General features: G+C 36.9%; 4 protein-coding genes, 1 non-coding gene and 1 pseudogene across 15 annotated transcripts; 2 read left to right on the top strand and 4 right to left on the bottom strand.

Annotated features, from left to right (window-relative positions):
- Positions 1-366: 366 nt before the first annotated feature.
- LOC103842099 (protein ALP1-like) lies at positions 367-5,267 on the bottom strand. 11 transcript variants are annotated; one of them, XM_033279635.1, is made up of 7 exons: positions 4,988-5,267; positions 4,128-4,563; positions 3,947-3,956; positions 3,017-3,700; positions 2,562-2,609; positions 2,175-2,465; positions 400-1,747 (listed from the first exon to the last, which is right to left on the bottom strand). In XM_033279635.1, the coding sequence occupies exons 5-7, from the start codon at positions 2,571-2,573 to the stop codon at positions 521-523; spliced, it is 1,530 nt and encodes a 509-aa protein (XP_033135526.1). In that variant the 5' UTR covers positions 2,574-2,609; positions 3,017-3,700; positions 3,947-3,956; positions 4,128-4,563; positions 4,988-5,267; the 3' UTR covers positions 400-520. The 11 variants fall into 11 exon arrangements, with proteins under 11 accessions (XP_033135531.1, XP_033135525.1, XP_033135524.1 ...); XM_033279636.1 differs by lacking the exon at positions 3,947-3,956 and having other exon boundaries at positions 3,017-3,517; positions 3,617-3,700; XM_033279637.1 differs by lacking the exon at positions 3,947-3,956 and having other exon boundaries at positions 3,017-3,517; positions 3,617-3,680.
- A 244-nt stretch (positions 5,268-5,511) lies between these two features.
- LOC103842097 (monothiol glutaredoxin-S6) lies at positions 5,512-6,284 on the top strand. The gene has a single exon (XM_009118711.3). It carries the CDS (start codon positions 5,758-5,760, stop codon positions 6,064-6,066), a length of 309 nt encoding a protein of 102 aa, XP_009116959.1. The 5' UTR covers positions 5,512-5,757; the 3' UTR covers positions 6,067-6,284.
- Positions 6,226-7,077, bottom strand: LOC103842098. The gene is made up of 2 exons (XM_009118713.3): positions 6,856-7,077; positions 6,226-6,558 (listed from the first exon to the last, which is right to left on the bottom strand). Exons 1-2 carry the CDS (start codon positions 6,903-6,905, stop codon positions 6,366-6,368), a joined length of 243 nt encoding a protein of 80 aa, XP_009116961.2. The 5' UTR covers positions 6,906-7,077; the 3' UTR covers positions 6,226-6,365.
- TRNAR-ACG lies at positions 7,022-7,091 on the bottom strand. Its single transcript has one exon. It is a non-coding gene; the product is annotated as a tRNA-Arg (tRNA).
- Positions 7,092-7,217: 126 nt separating this feature from the next.
- LOC103842096 (peptide chain release factor APG3, chloroplastic) lies at positions 7,218-10,034 on the top strand. The gene is made up of 14 exons (XM_009118710.3): positions 7,218-7,478; positions 7,563-7,619; positions 7,707-7,787; positions 7,867-7,924; positions 8,003-8,106; positions 8,259-8,310; positions 8,409-8,458; positions 8,630-8,695; positions 8,811-8,975; positions 9,091-9,163; positions 9,251-9,383; positions 9,468-9,573; positions 9,658-9,741; positions 9,838-10,034. The coding sequence occupies exons 1-14, from the start codon at positions 7,320-7,322 to the stop codon at positions 9,901-9,903; spliced, it is 1,254 nt and encodes a 417-aa protein (XP_009116958.1). The 5' UTR covers positions 7,218-7,319; the 3' UTR covers positions 9,904-10,034.
- Positions 10,035-10,080: 46 nt separating this feature from the next.
- On the bottom strand, positions 10,081-11,678 carry LOC103842356 (annotated as a pseudogene).
- Positions 11,679-14,735: the final 3,057 nt, after the last annotated feature.

The raw sequence follows: 14,735 nt of genomic DNA, 5'->3' as shown, positions 1-14,735 counted from the left end.
AATGGATAAACCCATAATCCAATCTCCACCTCAGTGGATGCATCAAAAGCAAAAAAGATATTGCAACAAGAAAAACAAAAGCAACATAAGAGTACATTATGGCCCTGTTCGTTTCGTGGTCGCCAGCGTCAGCGACCAGAGTCAGCGACCAGCGACTGCGACATGATGTCGCTGATAGTTGTTCGTTTGAAGGTCGCGCGATTGATCGCAGCGGTTGTCGCTATGCTGTTCGTTTCTATGTCGCGCGATTGATCGCAGCGGTTGTCGCTATGCTGTTCGTTTCTGTATCGCTGGCGACCAAATATTTACTTTTGACATACATTTGCTCTTGTGTACTTAGGTTTCGTCAAAAACGTGGCTAAATCATTAAAACTGTAAAGTGTAATAAATCACACCATGGATGCAATATGTTTAATCGTTTCAATTTCTTATATTTTTCCTTGTACAAGTTCACTTTTGTTTATGAGTGATCATACGAGTAACTTATAATAATAATCAGTACAAATTCAAATCAAATAAACTAATAAGGTAATCGATATCCTCTACTCAACTCATTACCAATATGATCACGTAAACCTTCCATGGCTCTATCACCAGTCGGCTCATATGGAATATGTCCACCATGACCATCACCATCTTCTTCTTCTTCTTCATCTTCCTCTTCATCTCTTTCTTCTTCATCATTATCACCATGAGTATGATATTCTTCTCTTCTCTGCCAATGCACAAAATCATTATCTTCTCGATGTGAATCACGTATGAAGTTGTGTAGAGCCATCGTTGCCGTCACTAGCTTTATCCATTTGATCAAACCATATTTTGGATGCCTACAGTCAAGAATTCTCCATTTTGCTTTCCACACTCCAAATGTCCGCTTAATCACTGATCGCAAGCTTGAATGTCTCCGGTTGAACATCTCTCGAGTGTTCGTTGGCGGTCCTCCTCTGTTGAACTGATCGAGATGATACCGAACTCTACGATATGGACCAAGATACCCTGTTCTTGTGGGATATCCAGCATCAACCAAATAATACTTTCCATTTGGCGGATGTGGAAAAAAAGGCTCATTCCTCGCACAATAAGTTAATACCTTTGTGTCATGGGCTCTACCCGGCACACCCACATAAGCATATATGAACTTCATATCAAAGTTACATATAGCAAGGACATTCATGGTTGGCTCCTGTTTTCTGCCCCTGTATGCTTCTGCATTTCGTTTAGGAGGGCGGACTGAGATATGAGTTCCATCCAATGCTCCAATACAGTCTTTAAAAAATGGCCAGTATCGATCATCATTTCTCAAAGCAGGACATACTCTTGTGAACTCACCATCTTCTGGTTTTAGTGTATCTGCAGCAAATTTCAAGAGAGAACTCAAAACCTCACCAAGTTTCCTTTTGACTGTATCCAACGAACGTTGATATCTTTGTGCAATAACCCGTACTGTCTTATCTTGACCCACCACTTCAAGGAACATTGCAACCGCTTCTTCAATATAGACATTCAACGTCTCTTGTAACCCATATCTCGTTGCTAACATCTTACACAGATCTTGAAATGTCCTCTGATTCATGCGAAGAATATCATAGCACTGTTGATCTGACCCGTGCATAAGCTGCTGAACATGATTCCATCCAGCACCTCGATCTGTTCTATGAAGCAATCTCTCTGGCTTAAGCACATCAACTTCATGCTCTTCCTCATAATCATCATCCTCATCATCATCATCCAAGTACCACCTAACCATCTGCAAAGCATTAAAATCACATATATATATAAGTTGCGAGACAGAAAAAAAAAAACCCAACTTCCTATCACATTAAAAAAAAACCAACTTCCAATTTGAGCAGGCAGACACGAGAATAATGGTACTATCACATTAAAATACTACAATCTGATTCATACCAAAAAAAATGAAACAAAAGTCATACTTAAAAGAAACACTACAATCTGAGTCATATTAAAACAGTCATACTGAGTCATATTCTTGCACCTTGCCATTCCTGTTTAAGAAGAAAAAAATTAGTATATTTGAAACATACAGTATTTTTCAATGTCTAATATTTTTTTCAAGCTAATACTGATTCAATGTCTAATATTTTTCACTCTAAGCAGAAAGAGAACTCTAATACTGACATTATTAAAGCACTGAAGACTAAGAGAAAGATACTTACCGCAATGCGTTGATCCCACCAAGCATCCGACATCTCCAACCTTCCCAAAGCATCATAGACAAGCCCGGTTCTATTGTGGGTAAGCTTCTTGAACTTGACATATGCTTTTCTACTAATATCAACCTTGTTCTTAAACCTGTCCCATATCCATCTCTTACCAAATTTCTCTTCAAACTTATTTACGATGAACTCTCTTCCAGCTAGATTCATGCCACTCCTTGGTCTGTTCCCTTTCTTTTTCTCATCAGCATAAAGAGCAAAGAAATACCTAACTTCTTCATCGGTCCATTTCTAAATAACAAGTCTCATCAATAGACAAACAAGCTAAACTAGCAGAAAAAACTATCACAAAAGATCTAAGAAACTAGAACTGCCTAAAACACTTACATCATCAGCCATTCTTCTTATCTTGTCTTGTTGTGATTTATGTCCAACCTGAGAAGATAATACAGACATAAATGATGAGACTTGCAGACACATATTTCATCACTACTACTAAACTGAAACAACAATCTATCAAAAGCACACAAAATTTGACTCTTGTTCCAAACAACGAAGCTTTATTCAGACCAAACTATAAACTACTTGAAAGCAAATGCAAGAACACTTCGTCACATACCAAAAAGAACTCAAACCCATGTCTGAAAACATTCACAGGAACTCAAACCCATGTCTGATAATCGGATTAAAAACAAAGATTTGATAATCAAAATCTTAAATCTAAAAGCAACCCATATCAAGAATCAAAAAACCCAACAGTCAACTTAATTAATCTAAAGGTTCCATTATCCTCACACAAAACGCAGAGAGAGAGAGAGAGAGAGAGAGAGAGAGAGAGAGACCTTGAGCAGAGAAGGTTCTCTGTGGCTGCCGGAAATAGATCGGAGAGAAAGAGAGCTTGAGCAGAGAAGAGAAGTATGGCCGCAGGAAATAGATCGGGGAGAGAGAGAGAAGTTTCTGGTTTTTTTTTTTTGGCGTGAGTTTGTATTAGGGTTAATGGCAATGTATTGTGATTCTGTAAATATATTTAGGGTAGTTTTGTCTTTTTAAGTTTTTTTTTATTTTTTCGAGTGTTCAAAAAAAAAAAAAAAAAAAAAAATTTCTAGTCGCACGATTTTGGTCGCACCGCTGAAATTTCCAGCGTCCAAAATTTTAAATCGCTGATCGCTAGCGTTTGGTCGCTGAGATCAGTCGCTGAACTCACGACCGGTAAACGAACAGCGTTTGGTCGTTGAACTTGGTCGCTGACGCTAGCGACCAGCAAACGAACACGGCCATATGCTACTGTTCGTTCTTAGCCAACCAAGTGAACGAAGGACAGCATCAAGTGCATGTGATTTTCTCTGAAGCCATACATATTAAAAGGATGAAAACGTGATTGATACTTCTGCCCATACCATTCAACAAGTTACTCCATATCTTAAAAGGACGGCTTCTCTCACCAATGTGAGCAGCTACGCGATGAGCACACATCACTCCCTAGAAAGCCACGGCTATAATAACTCCCTGTCCAGGAAAACAACCATCTGCAAAGCATTAAAATCACATATATATATAAGTTGCGAGACAGAAAAAAAAAAACCCAACTTCCTATCACATTAAAAAAAAACCAACTTCCAATTTGAGCAGGCAGACACGAGAATAATGGTACTATCACATTAAAATACTACAATCTGATTCATACCAAAAAAAATGAAACAAAAGTCATACTTAAAAGAAACACTACAATCTGAGTCATATTAAAACAGTCATACTGAGTCATATTCTTGCACCTTGCCATTCCTGTTTAAGAAGAAAAAAATTAGTATATTTGAAACATACAGTATTTTTCAATGTCTAATATTTTTTTCAAGCTAATACTGATTCAATGTCTAATATTTTTCACTCTAAGCAGAAAGAGAACTCTAATACTGACATTATTAAAGCACTGAAGACTAAGAGAAAGATACTTACCGCAATGCGTTGATCCCACCAAGCATCCGACATCTCCAACCTTCCCAAAGCATCATAGACAAGCCCGGTTCTATTGTGGGTAAGCTTCTTGAACTTGACATATGCTTTTCTACTAATATCAACCTTGTTCTTAAACCTGTCCCATATCCATCTCTTACCAAATTTCTCTTCAAACTTATTTACGATGAACTCTCTTCCAGCTAGATTCATGCCACTCCTTGGTCTGTTCCCTTTCTTTTTCTCATCAGCATAAAGAGCAAAGAAATACCTAACTTCTTCATCGGTCCATTTCTAAATAACAAGTCTCATCAATAGACAAAACAAGCTAAACTAGCAGAAAAAACTATCACAAAAGATCTAAGAAACTAGAACTGCCTAAAACACTTACATCATCAGCCATTCTTCTTATCTTGTCTTGTTGTGATTTATGTCCAACCTGAGAAGATAATACAGACATAAATGATGAGACTTGCAGACACATATTTCATCACTACTACTAAACTGAAACAACAATCTATCAAAAGCACACAAAATTTGACTCTTGTTCCAAACAACGAAGCTTTATTCAGACCAAACTATAAACTACTTGAAAGCAAATGCAAGAACACTTCGTCACATACCAAAAAGAACTCAAACCCATGTCTGAAAACATTCACAGGAACTCAAACCCATGTCTGATAATCGGATTAAAAACAAAGATTTGATAATCAAAATCTTAAATCTAAAAGCAACCCATATCAAGAATCAAAAAACCCAACAGTCAACTTAATTAATCTAAAGGTTCCATTATCCTCACACAAAACGCAGAGAGAGAGAGAGAGAGAGAGAGAGAGAGAGAGAGAGAGAGAGAGAGAGAGGACCTTGAGCAGAGAAGGTTCTCTGTGGCTGTCGGAAATAGATCGGAGAGAAAGAGAGCTTGAGCAGAGAAGAGAAGTATGGCCGCAGGAAATAGATCGGGGAGAGAGAGAGAAGTTTCTGGTTTTTTTTTTTTGGCGTGAGTTTGTATTAGGGTTAATGGCAATGTATTGTGATTCTGTAAATATATTTAGGGTAGTTTTGTCTTTTTAAGTTTTTTTTTATTTTTTCGAGTGTTCAAAAAAAAAAAAAAAAAAAAAATTTCTAGTCGCACGATTTTGGTCGCACCGCTGAAATTTCCAGCGTCCAAAATTTTAAATCGCTGATCGCTAGCGTTTGGTCGCTGAGATCAGTCGCTGAACTCACGACCGGTAAACGAACAGCGTTTGGTCGTTGAACTTGGTCGCTGACGCTAGCGACCAGCAAACGAACACGGCCATAATCACACTGTTGCCGTGTCGCGTGGATCACTACTAAACCATATGGTAAGGATATTTCCGTATTTAGTAAAAAAAAAAAAAGAGATTCTCATGAACTGTGTATGCCACTTGGTTCTGATATTTGAAAACGAAAGAATCTAATAAGTTGATGCAGTTTTTAGTGAACGCCAAAGGGCACAACACTGCATAAGGAACAAAAGTAAGTAAAGTAGTGACATAACGCAATCTTACCCTCCCTATAAATAGGCTAACTTTGTATATCAAACAACCACCGAGATAAGTTCCTCTCTCACACTAAGTCCTACATTCCTCATACTCTATATAGTACGTCCCAAATGGAAAGCATAAGAAGTTTAGTTGCAGACAAACCAGTGGTGCTTTTCAGCAAAAGCTCCTGCTGCATGAGCCACTCTATCCAAACACTGATATCCGGATTTGGTGCAAAGATGACAGTGTACGAGCTGGATCAGCTGTCTAACGGGAAGGAGATCGAGAAGGCGTTGGTACAGATGGGGTGTAAGCCGAGTGTACCAGCGGTGTTCATAGGGGAACAGTTAATCGGTGGAGCTAACCAGGTGATGACTCTCCAAGTCAAGAACCAACTAGCCGCATTGCTAAGAAGAGCCGGAGCCATATGGGTTTAAAGACCAAAAAAATACAACTAGAATAGAATAAGTGATGAGAAGAATCTATACTTTCTTTTGCCTTTTTTTTTCGGGTTTCGAGTTTCTACAATGCACGGTTATGTTTTAATCAAGTGCAAAAGTCTGTAGTCACACAACCCTGATGCTAAGATCAAGAACTTGTATTCTCAATGTATCAGCAATGCTTATTAATAATCAATAGAGAAAGATTTGCTTTTTTCGTTAATCTTTGTTTGACAAAATGAAAGGGGCTTTTATTCAACAGCCAAGGAAACAGACAGACACTCACTCACTTTTCTTCAGTTAGAGATGAAATCATTCAAGACGCCATTAGCATGGTCAAGCTTAGAGTGTCTTCGCCAGTTCTCGACTGCTGTAGACACTGCAGCTTTAGCCTCGCGAATCTCTTGAGCCGTGAACTTGTGTTCTATGATTCCCAAAGGGCCAGGTTGCAGAACATTGATCACTGTTTCAGCTTCTTTCTCAAGCTGCCTGTTAAAAAAAAAAGGCTTAGCATTTCAACATAAACACACAAAGCGACGATGTTCTGTTATACAATCTCACACTGATCAACAGTTTATGCTGGACCAGTTTCAATTAAGCCACCAAGAGGAGAGGTTTTAGCATTAGTCAGGCTTAAAGTACTAATCGAAGCTCAAAAAACACTAGCTTTGATAGAAAATTGAATATCCATATCCGTCGAGATAATAAATCAAATTAAAGGAAGATAAAACCGATAGCAACCAATTTAGAATAACGACAAGGAGGCTGATGAACGAACGAACGAACCTGAAGAGCCCGGAGAAGGGTAAAGCTCTGGCGATTCTGTTAATAGACATCGTCGCCGGAAGGAGATTAAATTAAGGAGCTGCTGCTTGATGTTCAACGAAAACAAATTATGTAGATCCGATAAGAGAAACGCTTTAGAGAGATAAATGAAAAAACGCAAAATGTACGACTTCACTGGGTATCGAACCCAGCTCTGGTTTCGTAGACCAGCGCCTTATCCATTGGGCCATGAAGTCATTCGTGTTGGTTGAAGTGTACCAAAGTTAACGTTCACCTCATCTTTCATGATTATGATAGTGGAAGGTTTTATGGCCCGTATAGGGCCCAATACTGTGGTTAGTATAACGAAAGATATTATTATCCTCACAGCCTAAACACAGTATCATCATCATCTGAACGAGCTCTAAAGGATTCTTTCCTTTATCCGAGCAAATTCACGCGCCACTCTTCTAACACTATCCTCGATGTATAGCTCGATGACAAGTCCAGTGGCTGGAGCCTTCGTGCAACTTCACAATTATTTACCGTTAAGTTTACGTTCGAGGCAGCCACCGGGAGGAGTATGTTTAGTCTTGTGGCCGCCTTCGCCGTCTCGCAGGACTCCACGTCTCGTCTGTATGGCTGTAAGTGATCGTAACCCCCCTCCAATGTTCCATTACTTTGAAGAATTCAGCAAAATTTTAATATATATATGTGGGAAATGACAGGAACCATACATGATTACGAAAATGGAGTCTGTTGAGAAGACATGGAAAGAGTTATCTGTAATGTCCTTTACAGTTCTTCTCATTGATTTGCTTTTTGTTTTCTCAGTGGAAACATGTTACAGAGTTTTGAATTTATTTTGGTAGGTGAAACTAGCTGACCCAGATGTTGTTTCTAATCCTTCTGAATACCAGAAACTAGCACAGTCCATGTCCGAGCTTGACGAGGTATTCCCATTACTTATTTGCTTCAAAGTTTTGAATCTTTTTCTTTATATTTGACTTCAGCTCTTTGGATTGTCTTTAGGTTGTGTCCGTTTTCAGGAGATTCAAGGACTGTGCGAAGCAGTTACAAGAATCCAAAGGTTCCTTCTTTTTTTCTTTACTTTTCCTTCATTTTTTGTTCCTTTTGGAGTTGGTTTTGATTGGTTTTGTTGCTTCAGTTTTGGCCAAAGAGGCTGGAGACGATGAAGATATGGCTGAAATGATAGGATCTGAAATTAACTCCCTCTCTAAAGAAATCGAGGAGCTTGAAAAACAACTTAAGGTTTTTGCATACGACCCTTTTATTCCTCATCATGTAATTAGGCAATGCTCTTGGACTTGGTTTCATAGTTTAGTAGTTTCGAAATATGAAGACGCCCCATGTCTCTCTTGACTCGGATCCTCAAGTTGTAACGTTGTGTTTGCTTGTGTCAGATGTTACTTCTTCCCACCAATCCTCTTGATGCCAGAAACATATTGCTCGAAGGTAAACTGACTAACTCTAATGTTGATAAGTAGTAGCATTTGTCAAATCTACCCACCCACCTGTGTACGAGTATAAAGAGTTTCTTCTTCTTCTTACAGTCAGAGCAGGAACTGGTGGAGATGAAGCTGCTATTTGGACTGGTGACCTTGTAGGTACATGCTTCCCTTTATTTCTTCTGCTCATCTATCTGATGATTCCACTGCTTAGAGTTTCATAACAACAATCTGATGGTTATTTAATGGCCAATCACATGCAGTAACTGTAAGCTTCATATCTAACGGCGAATCGATCTGCTATGCATTAATTCTTTTACTTGCAGGTTCGAATGTATCAGAGGTTCAGCGAACGCAGCTCTTGGAAGTTTTCTCTTGTTTCATGCTCTGAGGTAAGACGCTCTATTTTTCTGGAATTTTAAGGATTGCGTAAAGAACATTGCAGTAAAGCATAGCAACTTAGAGACATGTGTTAATAGCTTCTAATGTCTTCCTAACTTTTATAAGGCTGAACATGGAGGTTACAAGACGTGTGTGATGGAGATTAAAGGAAACCGTGTCTATAGCAAGCTCAAGTACGAATCTGGTGTTCATCGAGTCCAGCGTGTCCCTCAAACAGAGACGCAGGGCCGTGTACACACTTCTACAGCAACTGTTGCCATCATGCCAGAGGTAAGCTACATTTCACACATTGCCTATGTTTTTGTTTTTTTTTTTCAATGTTATGAAAACTTAGTGACTGGTTGTAACTGTAATCTTTGCTTTCTTCTCTCTGTTGTTATTATAGGCTGATGAAGTAGAAGTTGTGGTTGACCCCAAGGACATTGAACTTACAACTGCAAGATCTGGTGGCGCTGGAGGTCAGGCTAAAATCTTAAAAAAATTCAGTCAATGTTTCTCTCGCAGTTTCACTTGTTGATATACTGAAGAGTGGTGTTGGTGTGCAGGGCAAAATGTGAACAAGGTGGAGACAGCTATAGATCTAGTCCATAAACCATCAGGTATACGCATTTTCTGTACAGAAGAAAGGACTCAGCTACGGAACAAGGCTCGTGCTTTCCAGCTTCTTCGAGCAAAACTGTAAGCATGGAACAAAATTCTCAGCCTCCTCTTTCTTCATCTTCAGTCTTACTTGTTGATACGCTGAGATATTTTCATATGTAGGTATGAAATCAAATTAAGGGAACAACAAGAGAAGATAAGAGATCAAAGAAAATCTCAGGTTGGGACTGGAGCTCGTTCAGAAAAGATAAGAACATATAATTATAAGGTAATACACGGATTTGATTATTCAAAGCTTAAATTTGGAAAAGAGGATGGTTTGTGTAATGCTTATGATGTCTGAAAATTACAGGATAGTAGAGTGACAGATCATAGGCTAAAGATGAACTTTCCGCTTACATCATTTCTTGAAGGTGGCCTGGAGGATGCAGTGCAGGTGAAACCCCTCACCTTGAATCTATTTTGTGTGCGTTGTTATTAGTTAGTTAATTATGTGAGTCTTGAAGAATGTTGTTCCGTTGTTATTTTGCAGGCTTGTGCTGCTTTGGAACAAAAGGAACTCATGGAAGAACTGTCCGAGTCTGTAGCTGCTTCTTGAATAAAGCCTCAGAACTATAATAATCAAATGAAAATCTTTGGACAGACATCATCATAACAACACTATAGAAAAACGCATAAACTTGAACCTCGTTATCTATAAGTCATATAAAACACAATCCTAAAACATAATCTATGAAGCTCAAGCAAATTGCGCAGAAACAGTAACAGATCCCTAAAGTCTAAATCTTTCATCTTTAGACACAAACGCAATAATGTGATTGACATAGTAAATTAAACGCAATATACTATGAAACTCCTCAGCAAACAAACGATAAGGAAGAGTCTACAAGAACGAAAGCATAAGATAAGTAGCAGAATGAAGCAAAGGAAATCAATCATCAGCTCCATCAGTCTTCCCAGCACCAAAAGGATCATGATTCGGACCCAACTCTTCGCCCATATGGCGCTGCACAAGCCTGGACAGATCAGACATGACCTTAGCCTCGCGCTTAGCCTTCTCCTCATAGTTAAACATGGCCAACGCCCGTTTATCTTCAGCACTGTAAACCTGGTTCTCCTTCCTGATACGGATAGCATTCATCCTTTGATGCCTACTCCCACTCATGACATACCCAAGATCCTCAAACCTCTGAATCTCGTCAGCGTTAAGACCCACTTCTCCTCTACGCGGGATACGTTTCCCTTGCTGAACGTACTGTGCTATAGCGTCTCCTTCACAAAGCACCACCGTAACTGATGTGTCCTTCAGCTTTAGGTAACGGCATTGGTCCCACCTCAGCTTCTCCTTCTTCGTCTTCGGGAGCTGAAGCTCTCTTCTTTGATTCAATAATCATCTTCGTCAAGCTCAGGCTCCTTCACCGCTTCTTCCAACTTCCCCTTCGAATCAGTGTTCTTGCTACGTTCTTCCTCAGATTCATCATCACTGTCCTCTCCTTTTCTTCTTCTTCTTCCTCCTCCTCCTATCTTCCTCATCCGAATCATCACTCTCACTCTCTTCAGATTCGCTATCGTTATATCGCCTACGCTTACTCCTAGACCTCTTACTCTTTCTCTTCTTCCTAGATCTATCAGATTCAGATTCCGACTTACTAGACTCAGACTCGCCTTTCAGTTTCTGATCATCAACATCCTTCTCCGGAACCTCGTCGTCGTTCTCATCGGACTCCACCTCGTAGGGATCTCTAGGCGGACTCGGAGTGTTCTCCCAAATACAATACTTACCAGACTTCCTCATCTTGAGGCGTTTAAGCCTCCTATACTCCTCGTGGCTTATCCCCTTCAACTCATCGTCGGATTCTGAACCGGATCTCCTCCCTCTATGGTGATCTCGATATACGTATCCTTGATCTCTCCCGAACCTCCTTGGAAGCGAGTTCATCGTCATTCTCGATCCCTAAAATGATAATGCATACGTTCAATGAAGAACTTGAAAAAATCTTACAAGATGCCCAATTTGGATAAACCAGTTTGGTGTGAAAATATAAGTATACGTACTCAGGAATTTGATCCAGTAGCGCCTAAAGCCCATCAAAGGCCCACTAATCCAGTAATTCGTCATCTAATAGCACGTGTGTATCTTAAAGTCAAGTTGGTGAACAATAAGATGTGTACGTACGTGTTCCAGAGCGTGAGAGCACGCATTCAACGTGTCTGATCCTTAAGGTGGAGATAAGTCTGGGACTTATTATCCGAGATTCGTATTCGTTCCGCTCCGAAAATAAGATCTCAATCCGAATAGTAAAATCTTGGATCCGTCCATACCGAATTCGGATCCAGATATCTTAATTTTTAGGTTCGGATATCCGGATCCGTATTTTTAAAACACATATGACCAAAATAAATTTTATTAAAAGATAAAAATATGTTTTAAGTTTTATCCTAAAGTTAACTAATCTAGATTTAGAGTTTATAGTTAAGGGGTGGGTTTTGAAGATAGAGTTTCAAATTTAAAAAGATAAAAAATAAATATTAAAATTTTTAAAATAAAAGAGGCTATTTTTGTCATTTTCTTTCTTGAGAGCTATTTTTGTGACAAAAACTTAAAAATGACTATTCGAGAGAATTACCTTTTATAATATTATATTTTAGTTTTTACAATATTATAGATATATATAAATATATTTATAAATATTAATTTATGTATTATATTTAAAAAATTAGTATTTAAAAAAGGTATTTTTAATTATTTTTACGGATCCGGATCCTAATATATATATTCGCAGATAATAGAATATTGAGACGGATATCCGAAATCCGGATCCGAATATCCGGATCCGTCGCAACCCTAAGTGGAAAGCTATCTTTAATTGACTTGGATAGATATGTACTGTAGTGAGACTCTTTTAGCTGTAAAGACGAAACTACGCATTTACCCAGCAGTACTGAAATTTTTCCGATGGAAGTACTTCGATCTGCTCTACCATTTTAGTACATTATCCACACGAGTAGCGGGGGTCCTTTCGTCAGCTAATATGTTCTCATGCCTTGAGTCATCCACTTGTTCACCGAACGTGTACTCTCTTTTTTTCTGTATCACTGACGAGCGAAAGATGAAATTGCTTGTAATGACGTGAAGTAAATAGGAAAATCAAATTATTGTTTCTAAGCCAAGATTGCTATACGACGCAGCTTTTATGTTTTAAAATCTACGAATACTCACAATATTTTACTTGATATGTCTAAATATGCATTGTGATGAATTTTATTCAGCGGGAATAATATGTCGTTTTCTTAGCACGTGACGTTACCAGATCAACAACCCAGGCTCTACCGCAGAGCCGTGCCATCGTTTAAAACGCGTCAAAAATGATATCAGATACATGTTTTTGTATATAGAAGAAATTTGTCTTATCTTTACCTTTTTGTTTGTTGGCTTGGCCACCGTCTCTTTACGTTTATTTCTTTCATATAACTTTTTTCTTTCTCTTAATTAATTACTATATTGTAAGAAAATGTAGCTATAAGTTATTACGTGTTGGAATTTGGATGCCAATTTTATAAATTAGGTCAACATTCGCATTCAATAATAAGTGTAGCTGTATGGAGATATATAAAGTAGTTATAAAGTTATACATGCATAGTAGTTATATCTCTCTCGATGCTTATATTTGTGTTTCATAATAGCCTTTCAGTTATCAATACCAGACTTGTTATATTTTCCATCAAGAAGCTAATAAATTAGTAATTAAACATCTTAATATATGAAAACATGCTCAAATCACAATACGTATAAGATGGTGAATGAAAAAATATAAGTGCATGACCCCCATGAGTTAAAGTTACCAATATCATTAACGTTACTAGAGTCTTTGTCCGCGCTACGCGCGGAAAATGGACTATTTTAATTTTGTGTTGATTTGAAATATTTTATTTTTATTAGTAATTTTACATTAAGAAATATGAGCTATTTCAATTTTGTGTTTGATTTGAAATGTTTTTTTTTATTAATAATTTATATGAAATATTTGTAAAATAAGAGCAATTTTATTCTGAAGATTATAATGTTCTGTTTGAATACCATTAATTCATATTTTGTTTAAATTATACTAATGATTTTTTTTAATTATAATAATGATTTGTTGTGTTAACATAAAATATAACATCAAAATCATTACTATCATTTGAATGTTTTATAAAATATTTGTAAAATCAGAGCAAGTACTTCTGAAGATTATAATGTTCTGTTTGGAATAACATAAATTCGTATTTAGACCAGAAAAAAACATAAATTCATATTTTGTCTCATATATTATATGTAAATATAGTTAAAGTTTATGTTAGTCAAATGGTATCAGTCGAAGAGATGGAAAACGAATAAATGTTTATATTAGTCTTTTAGTAATCGTACTTTGATATTAATAGTATTTAAAATGCTCTGCTTTTGCTATAGTTTAATTTTTTGTGCTCATATGTATAATGTTTTTAGATACATATGCTCGATATTAAGAAACGTTTCAGGCAAAACATAGGCTGAATATTTGGTATAAAATTGTCTCAGAGATTTTTGGAGAGAGCCTCAAACTTTGGCTTAATAGTATTTTGTCTGACAAAAACGTTTTATATTGGTATATTATATTGGATTAACCAATTAGTAGGACTTAGTTGTTTATAATTTTTCCTAGGCATATATGAATTTTGGTATATTATAAAAATAGTTGTTCAATTTGAAGGAATAGATGTGATTCATACCCAACTAAGCAACAATTGGATGTTCAAAATTATTGTTTGTAAGATACATAATTAGGATGAGACATATGTGTAAATACGCCCTTTTGAATTTCTGGGTGTAATTACAATATGAATTTGTAATCAATCATGGAGTTTGAAATATTTCTGAATTGGTTGTCCTCTTCAACTCTCAAAATAACTTATAAAAAAATTTCGAATATTAAATGTGTTTACTAATGTAATTCGAGGTTTATATCTATTTTCAAGAAACGTATATCAAATTATAAAAACTTGTGTAAGTATATTTCAATCCTAATAGAATGAACCAAACTATTTGAAATTTAGAATAAAATCCAGTGTTAACCTAATTATAAATCATCGTGTACTTTGAAACCAAATATTGAGACCATACATGTAAGGACCCAAATTATTATATATGGAATCGCGTATCTATTTAAGATAAAAGCATAATAATTAAACTAATTTATTGACCAAAATAAATAATTAAACTACTGTAATTTAGAACCATATATTTGACATAACTGTCGTGATATATATACTTAAAAGAACAAATGTATACAGTAATATATTGTACATATTAGCAATCATAACATCATCTTTCAAAGAAATGCTTGGTATTAGGATCGGTCAAAACAGTTTCTATTTGAGTAATATTGCAAGAAACAAATAGAGCAAGAAATA

This window comes from Brassica rapa, chromosome A09 (genome assembly GCF_000309985.2).
Source record: "Brassica rapa cultivar Chiifu-401-42 chromosome A09, CAAS_Brap_v3.01, whole genome shotgun sequence".
NCBI classification, from domain to species: domain Eukaryota; kingdom Viridiplantae; phylum Streptophyta; class Magnoliopsida; order Brassicales; family Brassicaceae; genus Brassica; species Brassica rapa.
The sequence above is the reverse complement of the archived record's forward strand: the minus strand, read 5'-3'. Positions and strand labels throughout refer to the sequence as shown.

Bases quoted from the DNA above. Each gene is read 5' to 3' on its own strand.
- LOC103842099 (XM_033279634.1), bottom strand. From the start codon at position 4,608: ATGTGTCTGCAAGTCTCATCATTTATGTCTGTATTATCTTCTCAGGTT. The intron at 4,419-4,515 runs GTAAGTGTTTTA...CTTGTTATTTAG, and splicing joins TAAGAAGAATGGCTGATGAT to AAATGGACCGATGAAGAAGT. The intron at 1,748-4,127 runs GTAAGTATCTTT...AATGCTTTGCAG, and splicing joins GGTGGGATCAACGCATTGCG to ATGGTTAGGTGGTACTTGGA.
- LOC103842097 (XM_009118711.3), top strand. From the start codon at position 5,758: ATGGAAAGCATAAGAAGTTTAGTTGCAGACAAACCAGTGGTGCTTTTC.
- LOC103842098 (XM_009118713.3), bottom strand. From the start codon at position 6,905: ATGTCTATTAACAGAATCGCCAGAGCTTTACCCTTCTCCGGGCTCTTC. The intron at 6,559-6,855 runs GTTCGTTCGTTC...TTTTTTTAACAG, and splicing joins CCCTTCTCCGGGCTCTTCAG to GCAGCTTGAGAAAGAAGCTG.
- LOC103842096 (XM_009118710.3), top strand. From the start codon at position 7,320: ATGTATAGCTCGATGACAAGTCCAGTGGCTGGAGCCTTCGTGCAACTT. The intron at 7,620-7,706 runs GTAATGTCCTTT...TTATTTTGGTAG, and splicing joins AGACATGGAAAGAGTTATCT to GTGAAACTAGCTGACCCAGA. The intron at 9,164-9,250 runs GTCAGGCTAAAA...GTTGGTGTGCAG, and splicing joins AAGATCTGGTGGCGCTGGAG to GGCAAAATGTGAACAAGGTG.